The sequence below is a fragment of the Lethenteron reissneri genome, unplaced genomic scaffold (assembly GCF_015708825.2).
Source record: "Lethenteron reissneri isolate LAM-NWPU_2019-01 unplaced genomic scaffold, ASM1570882v1 scaffold_1482, whole genome shotgun sequence".
Lineage (NCBI taxonomy): Eukaryota > Metazoa > Chordata > Hyperoartia > Petromyzontiformes > Petromyzontidae > Lethenteron > Lethenteron reissneri.
The window spans coordinates 19,066-29,286 of NW_026891204.1; the positions used below are offsets into that span (position 1 = coordinate 19,066).

Consider the following 10,221-nt stretch of genomic DNA (forward strand, 5'->3'; position numbering starts at 1 on the left):
GAGAGAGAGCCTCCGTGGGATGTAACTTGGCCTACTCTTCCACGCTGGCCGATACTTTGTTTTAGGAGAGGTGGGACTACACAGACTCGGTGATGATGTATCTTGGAGGAATCCGATGAGCTGTGAAGCTCTTCATCACAGATATCCAGTCGGAAATGTTGACCACCACCACCCACATTTTACCCCACCGGTGAAATTAAAGCATGCACACACTCTTGAGGGCCTTGTGATTCTAAATGTGGAGGGAAAACCCGGAGAGAAATCCACGTGGCCACGGGGAGAGAGACACGCAGGCTGCAAATATACAGCAGCAGGCGTTAGGATCGGGATCGAACCCACGACCTCCTGTATACCAGGCGAGGTAGTCAACATCTCCTAGCCACCGTGATGATGATGGTGAGAGAGACACGCAAACTCCAAATATACAGCAGCAGGCATCAGGGTCTGGATAGAACCCACGACCTCCTGTATACCAGGCGAGGTAGTCAACATCTAGCCACCGTGATGATGATGAGAGAGAGACACGCAGATTTCAAATATACAGCAGCAGGCGTTAGTCGGGATCGAACCCACGACCTCTTGTATACCAGGCGAGGTAGTTAACATCTCCTAGGCACCGTGATGATGATGCTCTTTCGATTAACCCCGCTGTGTGCCAATACAAGTTGGCCCGGCTCATCTTTTGCCTCCTCGGTTGCATACTGATAGTGTGCCTCTGTGTATGTGGGGCGGGCAGACATGTGGCGTGCTGGTTAGTGAAATGCGCTACAAACGTGGTGATCTGAATACAAATGTCCAGCAGCCACTTCTAACTCGGTTGCAAATATAGGAACCGTTCCTGGGCATGCCCTTGGCTTTGAGCCTTAAGTGAGTAAGTAGCCGGCGTGTGACGTCAGCTTCAGCGTTGGGGAGACAGACGTGGTGCTGGCCACCCCACCACCATTGCAGCCTTCACGACTACCAGCAAATCGCATTGCCCCAACAGTCAGCACAGTCAGCATAGGCCGCACAGGGGTTCTTTTGAAAATGTGTAATGCTAATGTGGGTGAGCGAGTGTAAGGGTGTACGAGTGTGTGTTGGACAGAGTATTGTAATTCAAACCTTGCAAAAATTAACCCGTGAAAACAAAGTTTTTCACTATAAATCCTTTATATGCGTGGCGGCTAGAGTCCTCTCGTACTCTGGCTTGAGATGGCTACCACCTATGGGTCAGATGATTGTCTGCCACTATTAAGCAATTGATCATTAAATATTTAAAAAAAATCCCTAAACAGTGTAAAATTTGGGAAAATTTGTTTCACGAAAATTAATTGTCACGCACAACGAGTCTGTGTGCAAAATGTCAGCTCGATTGGATCACGGGAAGTGGGTTAAAAAATGACCGAAAGATTTGCACGGTCGTAAGCAAGCAAGCACGCCAGCAAGCAAGCAAGCGAACTTAATATAAAGGATTAAAAAACAGATGCCGTTCTTGGCTTCTGGTATCTGGCATGCTCCTTCTCAAGGTCATCTCAGCCTCATATGAATGAGTGTTCCGTGCTGTTTGGGACTTCAAATGTGAAGAAGTCCACGTTGGCTTTGGGTACCTGGTGCCTGTGTCACCGTGTGCGCAATAGACGCTCGCCAGCAACGTATCCCGGCATTGCGACATCGCTGCCCAAGGACACGAGAGGAACAGCGACCTTCTGCTGCTGTCACAATGTCTATGAGCTCGCAGGCATTACACGTCATGAGAGTACTCTTTGGTTCTTTCGGTAAAGTCACGTATGAAGATAAAATAATAAATTAAATACCAGCATACGACGTTTCGAATGCAACACAAGCAATCATCATCAGGTATACATTAAATAGAAACACAAATCTATTATACTTAGAAATGTAATGTAATACAACAGAGAGGCGGATAACATAACAGTCAACACCCTATCTGGTTGATTACGTTCTTCCTGAGAATGCCAAATTTGAGAGAGAGATCAAACACAGAACCAGAACCATAATCTCTCTCTCAAATTTAGCATTCTCAGGAAGAACGTAATCAACCAGGTAGGGTGTTGACTGTTATGTTATCCGACTCTCTGTTGTATTCCATTACATTTCTAAGTATACTAGATTTGTGTTTCTATTTAATGTATACCTGATGATGATTGCTTGTGTTGCAATCGAAACGTCGTATGCTAGTATTTAATTAAATTTATTATTTTATCTTTATACGTCACTTTACCGAAAGAACCAAAGAATAATTCCTGCAGTCACGAAAGCTCCAAATTAAGTGATGAGAGTCCTTGACAAGAGCAGTCCTTTGTGTGCACAAGTCAGGGCAGCTCGATCAGCTACTGGAAGTGATTCATCGCGAGACACAGCTGCCATAGACATTGGCTCAGTCACGTCTGGATTTGACCTTCCACAATGTGAGTTTTTATCTTCAGTATCGTACGCGTTGTCACACTTTCTGTTGAACGATGAGAAGCTCGTGAGGCAGAAGAAGTGCGTGCAGCATGGAGACAGGTGAGAGTAGTGACACGTGCAGAAGATGACTTCGAGACTGCAAAATTTTACACTGTTTAGGGGAAAATACATATTTAATTACCAATTGTTTAATGCTGCCAGACAATCATCTGACCCATAGGTGGCAGCCATCTCAAGCCAGAGGACGAGATGACTCTAGCCGCCCCGATGCCACGCATATAAAGGATTTATAGTGAAAAACTTTGTTTTTACGGGTTAATTTTTTATTTATTTATGAATAAAATCGCAACAATGTAAACAATCCGACAGCTGTGCTCCTGTAATCGACACGGCAGGCTGAGGATGGGCAGGGAAGATGTATTATTTGTTTCATCCCTGCTACAGCTCAATGGAGAGTGATACAAGCTCCAGATTAAAGAGGTAACACATTTGATAGTCAGAAAACAATTCAAGTCAATCCCTAAACAAACATATTATCATCGTGTTTCCATGTTTTTTTATTGTGTCGACTCATTTCACAATAAACATGGGTACATGTTATCTTATAAAATCCATTTGTTGCGATGACATTTACAAAGGTCGTCGTCACGGTGAAAGATCACATCGTCGTACAGACGGAGACAAGTGTAGGGTTCACTGCACACAGCCCCGCTTCTCGTTCGATGTCAAACTCGTGTCAAGGGGACAATGGCTGATGGAATATGAATGAGCTGCCGTGAGGTTTAGCGAGGACGAGATGTTGGGGGGAAAAGACACGAGGCAAAAACAATTGAAGACACGACTTGGCAACTTGAAGGAGGTGCGGCCACTACGTCTGCAAATTTGCGCGCGTTACAAATTGTACTATTATTATTATTAAATGAAGAATAAGGCTTAACACCCAAAGGGATTTTGGAAGTTTGAGCAAAAGCGCCGCCATTGGGCAGAGGCGTGGAGAGAGACGCAGCGCCAGGGTCATAGTATTTGTACTGGTAGGAACCCACTGGTTACACCAGCCCACAGGGGATTATTGTTTCCGTCCGTCGTGCAGGGAGGGGAGGGGCTGGGTGGGGTGGGGCTGGGTGGGGAGGGGCTGGTCACCCCGTGGTGCCCTTATAAAACTCAACGTTTCACCTACTCACGCCGGCTTGTGCCCGCCCTCACAGTCGGCATATTTGCGGAATACACCACGCCCTGGCCGTTGACCCTGGCCATTGTCCGAACAACCCGACGTTCCTACCAGCTCCCTCCGCAGGAGGAATGTGTTTGTATACATGCTGGGGGGAAGTACGGCAGAAACACCACCTTACTGCAGCAGCAACTGCATTACTTTCAGCATTCCCCACAGCCCGTTGTCGACACGTTGCACGGTGATGGCCTCGCCTCGCCATGTCGGTCGTGGAGGTTGTTGTGACCATACTTCACCACGCTGGTCAGTGCGGGTTGGTGAAGGGGATGCCCAGGACCAGCTCAGATCTCTGTTGTTGGTGCTGTTCTTCCCTGATGTTGCGTGCTCACTAAGCTTGGGGTGACGTGAGTTGTATTGTCTCTGCGTGTTTGCTGGGAGACGACGTCCCTGGGGCTTGGCCTGGGAGGAATATTTCCGACCGAAACACTTTGAAGACATTCTCAAGCAGACAGATAAACAAGAATGTGATATTCGTGATAAATGTGAACTTTCAAAAGTTGACGTTACATGTGTAATGCGGCGTCAATGGGGTTGCTGCTGGACTCTGGCCCAATCACGCGGCCCGGGGTGTTGGGGGCGGAGCCCGGTACGGGGGGCGTGTGGGAGGGGCCGCCGTCACCTCGGCAGCTCCAATGGGAAGCGAGGTGAACGGGGGTGGAGCCAGCAGGGCAGGATGGGAAGGCCGGATGTAACGATCAGGAAGCGGAGGAGTCGGGGTCACGTGGGAGAGAGGTTATAGAGGGGAGCCCGGGAGAGATCGGGGCCAGTCGATGGAGTGAAGAAGCGGGACCACGTGGGGTGGCCGCCGCCCCATCAGCCACGTGGCTGACGGGGCTTCGGCACACCGTCGGCCAGCGGTGTGCGGAGCGGGGAGGAGCGGAGCGACTGACGGGAGAGCGCGTGCGGGGCGCGCGAGAGGAGACACTGGTCCCTTGTCAGGACCAGCAGGGTGTGAGGACGAGTGGCGGAGTTGAGGAGGGAGTGCGTGTGGGGCGCGCGGGAGGAGACGACGCTGGTCCGCGGAGGAGACCAGTGGGGTGCGGAGAAGAACCTGAATAAAAGACAAGCGGAGACCAGCAGTAAATGACGCCGTCTTTTATTACACCACCATCGCCTCCTCCCCTCACGTCTCCTCCTCCACCACCACCACCACCACGTGCTGCAGCTTCGTCATCTCCACGCCGCCGCTGTGGCGACCCCCGGCCAGCACACCGCGCCCGTAGCCATTGGAGGGAGCGGAGAAAGTAGGCGATGGTGAGACGCACGTACCTCGCGCGAGTGCGATACGCACGCACCCAGTGCACGAGCGTGCGCGTACGTTGAACTCGTTATTCCGCACCGCTCGTAGACAAACCGTTTCTAATTCGGAGGTTCGGGTGAAGGTTGACAAACTGAACGCACGAAGCGCATCGACAGGAGCCGCTTCTGAAGGCGCCGCAAACTCCAAATATCAAGCGGCAGGCATCGTCAGGGGTCGAACCCACGACCTCCTGCGTGCCAGGCGAGGTAGTCAACATCTCCGAGCCACCGCGGAGTGATGGTGCAGGAGCCAGACGGATGGCGTCGCCGCCACGCCCCACGTGGTGTGGCGGCGGTGATTTGGGGAGCGGCTTTCATCCGGCGGTGTCAACCGTCAACCGGGGGGGGGGGGGGGGGGGCAAGGTCCTAAAATTCTGATTGTTTCTGCTCCACCGTGGTGGTGGTGGAGGTGGCGGTGTTGGTAGCGGCGGCGTTGTTGGCGGTGTTGGTGGCTGTGGTGGTGGCGGCGTAGGTGTAGGTGGTGTTGGTGGTGTTGGTGGCGGTGGCGGTGTTGGTGGCGGTATTGGTGGTGGTGGCGGTATTGGTGTTGGTGGCGGTGGCGGTGTTGGTGGCGGTGTTGGTGGCGGTGGTGGTAGTGTTGGTGGCGGTGTTGGTATTGGTGGTGGTGGTGTTAGTGGCGGTGGTGTTGGTGGTGGTGTAAGTGTTGGTGGTGTTGGTATTGGTGGTGGTGTTGGTATTGGTGGCGGTGGTATTGGTGTTGGTGGTAGTTGTGTTGGCTACCTGCACTCGGCATCGCTCTTGGGGACCACGCTCTGGGCGTTCCCTCCTCGCCCGTCCGCTGGGGAAAGACCACGCCGAGAAAAACCTCACAGACGCACAGAACTCTGCGACGCTTCCCGAAATGCAACAACAACAACCAGCAGCAGCATTGATGATGATGCCGGTTGTGGTTGTTGTCATCGTCGTTGTAATTGCCGGTGAAGTGTCACCAGGTACTCGAATTGACGAATGTTGTGGTGGGTTTACTCTCCAACACTACACACTACACTACTATATACACTACACACTACATACACTACACTACTATATACACTACACTACTACATACACTACACTAGTATACACTACACACTACACTAGTATACACTACACTACTATATACACTACACACTACTCTACTATATACACTACACTACTATATACACTACACACTACACTAGTATACACTACACAACACACTAGTATACACTACACTACTATATACACTATCAACTAGTAAGTCGTTGGCACGTTCTGTCTACGTGACACTAAGCCTGACTAAGTGGCTGTGTCACAACTTGTTTTGTAGAAGCTTCACCGGCTATCACAAGTGACAGCTTCACTCGGTGGCTTATTGTCGTCATTGTCGTTGGGTGGCAAATGTATAGCAGCATCAGCAGCAACAGCATCAGCAGCAGCAACCAAATGACTCTGAACGCGTGGAGACGTCGATTCCGAACGTGGAGGGGGGGTGGGGGGGACCGCAGGGCCCCGAGAGAAATCCACGGGGAGAGAGACGCAAACAGCAGCGGGCAGCGCAAGGGTCGGGATAGAACCCTTGACCTCCCGCGGACCGGGCGAGGGAGTCAACGTTGCGTAGGCACCGCAATGCCACCGCCACTCACCGGGACGCTTGGAGGCGCTCTGTCGGCCCCACACGAGGCACCCCACCACGGAAGGCAGCGCAATCACCACCACCACGCACAGCAAGCCGATGGAGGAGGCGCTGATGCCGCTGGCGCGGAACGTCGGCTCGTCTCCCGTAGACATCACGGACGAGTGTGGGGAGGAGCCACGAGAGGTGGGCAGCGTGGTAGCAGCTACGGGATTGGGGAGACACGGGGAAACCGCGACACCACCACTCCCCGTTACAAAGATCCCCCATATAGCCTTAACAGACTGTAGGGGCAAGTGCTGTTAGCGAGCACCTATGAAGGCCGGAACGGTACACACACACACACACAGACAACCACACACACACACACACAGACAGACAACCACACACAGACAACCACACACAACCACATACAACCACACACAACCACATACAACCACACACAACCACATACACACACACACAGACAACCACACACACACAGACAACCACACACACACAGACAACCACACACACACAGACAACCACACACACACAGACAACCACACACACACAGACAACCACACACACAGACAACCACACACACAGACAACCACACACACACACACACCACACAGACAACCACACACAGACAACCACACACACACACAGACAACCACACACACACACAGACAACCACACACACACAGACACACAGACACACACACAGACAACCACACACACACACACAGACACACACACAGACAACCACACACACACACAGACAACCACACAGACAGACAACCACACAGACAGACACAGACACACAAACGGAACCCGCAAAGCGGCTCAGCGCAGCGGCGTGGAGCAGCGCCGCGGAGAACTGGCGCGCGAGAGCCGCAGCGCAGACAGCCGAGAGAGGAGGAGGAGGAGGCCTCTGGCCAGACACAGCCGTCAGCAGTAGCTGCAGAGGCACCACCACCAGGAGGGGAAACACTCAAGAGCCACGTCAGGGTGTCGGTCCGGCCGGCACGGCCACGGCGTGGAACACAGCGGCGCCCCCCCCCCCCCTTGACGTACCGTGGTGGTGTGCGCGCGCCTGGACGGGCAGTGACGAGAGCCCCGGGCCAACCGCCGTGTGGGCCCGCACCGTCACCTCGTACAGGGCCCCCTCGGGCAGCAGCCCGCTCAGCGTCACGCTCCTCACGTCCGCGGGCTGCCGCGGCGTCCGGCACCAGCCACCCCTTCCCCCGCTCGGCCGCCCGCCCGTGACGTTCGCTTCGTCCCCTGGTGCGTCAGCTGGTGCGTGAGCTGGTGCGTCGGCTGGTGCGTCGGCTGGTGCGTCGGCTGGTTTGTCAGCTAGTGCGTCAGCTGGTGCGTCAGCTGGTGCGTCCCATAGTGCGTCAGCTGGTTTGTCAGCTAGTGCGTCGGCTGGTGCGTCCCATAGTGCGTCAGCTGGTTTGTCAGCTAGTGCGTCCCCTAGTGCGTCAGCTAGTGTGTCCACGAGTGCGTCAGCTAGTGTGTCAGCTGGTTTGTCAGCTAGTGCGTCAGCTAGTGCGTCCCATAGTGCGTCAGCTAGTTTGTCAGCTAGTGCGTCGGCTGGTGCGTCCCATAGTGCGTCAACTGGTTTGTCAGCTAGTGCGTCCCCTAGTGCGTCAGCTAGTGTGTCCACGAGTGCGTCAGCTAGTGTGTCAGCTGGTTTGTCAGCTAGTGCGTCAGCTAGTGCGTCCCATAGTGCGTCAGCTAGTTTGTCAGCTAGTGCGTCGGCTGGTGCGTCCCATAGTGCGTCAACTGGTTTGTCAGCTAGTGCGTCCCCTAGTGCATCAGCTAGTGTGTCCACGAGTGCGTCAGCTAGTGTGTCAGCTGGTTTGTCAGCTAGTGCGTCAGCTAGTGCGTCCCATAGTGCGTCAGCTAGTTTGTCAGCTGGTTCGTCCGCTAGTGCGTCCCCTAGTGCGTCAGCTGGTGTGTCAGCTGGTTCGTCAGCAAGTGCGTCAGCTAGTGTGTCAGCTGGTTCATCAGCAAGTGCGTCAGCTGGTTCGTCAGCTAGTGTGTCAGCTGGTTCATCAGCAAGTGCGTCAGCTGGTTCGTCAGCTAGTGCGTCAGCTGGTTCGTCAGCAAGTGCGTCAGCTGGTTCGTCAGCTAGTGTGTCAGCTGGTTCATCAGCAAGTGCGTCAGCTGGTTCGTCAGCTAGTGCGTCAGCTGGTTCGTCAGCTAGTGCGTCAGATAGTACGTCCCATAGTGCGTCAGCTAGTGCGTCAGCTGGTGCGTCCCATAGTTCGTCAGCTAGTTCGTCCCCTTGTTGGTCGTCTGCTGCGTCTGCGCCTTGGCTGGGCAGCTCCCTGTATGCGACCGTGTACCCCGTGATGCTGCTGCTGCTGCCGCCGTCGTGTGCGGGTGGCGGCTCCCAGCTGACCAGCAGGCTGCTGGAGCTGAGGGCCACGCACACGATGTTTTGTGGGGGTGCGGAGGGGGCTGTGGGTCGGGTTGGGATTGTGGAGGTGACGGGCGGGGGGGGGGGGGTCACCATGAGTCGTGGTAATTGGGCGAAAAGTCAGAAACCACTGCAACATGAAAACGATGAGAATAATCCAGGGGGTGAAAAATACAAGTTAGTCAATGACTCTTGCTGCAGTTGTGTGGGGGGGGGGCTCAACTTGTTTTGTTAAGGAGACGCCTTCAATTAGTGACTGTGAACGTTCAATTAGCACGAAGATTGGACTCCCACGACCGCGCTGGGTCCTAACAAAAAGCAAAAGCGGGAGCCTTACAATTCCAACGATGTGAAAACAAAAACATTTAAACCACCGTAGGCGTGGTGAAAACAACAACAACAACAACCCTCTGTTTAGGGACGTTAATAAATAAGTGGTGAAAAAAGCTTCTTGAAAGATGAATGAAATTACAAGCAAAATGCCATCATCATGAAAACCTTCCAGTTAGCTGTGAAATAATAGTACGAACAGCACAAATACATTCAGCGGCAGGGTAGTGCACCGCCCTGACATCCACATCTCTCTCTAGCAGTCGGGTAAATAAAGCGTGCCCCGGGTAGCTACACACACAAAATTAACAAGCAACAGGACAAAGCGCTCCACAATCATTGGTCCTGTAACAATTACAATGAATCCCCACCCCCACCCCCCACCCCCCCCCACACGAGTCGATCGGAATATTACAGGTAGGAACAACAGGCTCCACACTGCCCACCAGGGAACACATTGTCCTGCGGAGGGAGCTGGTAGGAACGTCGGGTTGCTCGGTCAATGGCCTGCAGGGTCAACGGTTACGTGGTGTATTCCGCAAATATGCCCGACTGTGAGGGCGGGCACAAGCCGGCGTGAGTAGGTGAAACGTTGAGTTTTATAAGGGCACCACGGGGTGATCAGCCCCTCCCCACCCAGCCCCTCCCCACCCACCCTCCCCACCCACCCATCCCACCCTCCCCACCCTCCCCACCAGGGTGAGTGGGAGCGTGAGTGGTGAGGGCGAGTGGTGAGGGTGAGTGGTGAGGGTGAGTGGTTAGACTCCAACATCACTCGCCTCCTGCTCCTGCTGCTGCTGGACCCGTTGCGCCGTTCTCTGCACAGGCGGCGAGACCGAGTAAGCAGAGGCCGCCAGGCAACAACATAAACAACGCCACCACCACCACCACCATCATCATCGTCATCAACGTCATCATCATCAGCATCGTCGT

General features: G+C 53.7%; 1 protein-coding gene across 1 annotated transcript; it reads right to left on the reverse strand.

Moving 5' to 3' along the window:
* Positions 1 to 4,714: 4,714 nt before the first annotated feature.
* Positions 4,715 to 9,628, reverse strand: LOC133362443 (uncharacterized). The gene is made up of 6 exons (XM_061581391.1): positions 9,606 to 9,628; positions 8,850 to 8,956; positions 7,608 to 7,898; positions 6,559 to 6,753; positions 5,675 to 5,732; positions 4,715 to 4,821 (listed from the first exon to the last, which is right to left on the reverse strand). The coding sequence occupies exons 1-6, from the start codon at positions 9,626 to 9,628 to the stop codon at positions 4,758 to 4,760; spliced, it is 738 nt and encodes a 245-aa protein (XP_061437375.1). The 3' UTR covers positions 4,715 to 4,757.
* Positions 9,629 to 10,221: the final 593 nt, after the last annotated feature.

Bases quoted from the DNA above. Each gene is read 5' to 3' on its own strand.
- LOC133362443 (XM_061581391.1), bottom strand. From the start codon at position 9,628: ATGATTGTGGAGCGCTTTGTCCT. The intron at 8,957-9,605 runs GTTGCTTGTTAA...CGTGGCCCTCAG, and splicing joins ATTGTGGAGCGCTTTGTCCT to CTCCAGCAGCCTGCTGGTCA. The intron at 7,899-8,849 runs GCGCAGACGCAG...CTGACGCACCAG, and splicing joins CAGGGAGCTGCCCAGCCAAG to CTGACGCACTAGCTGACAAA.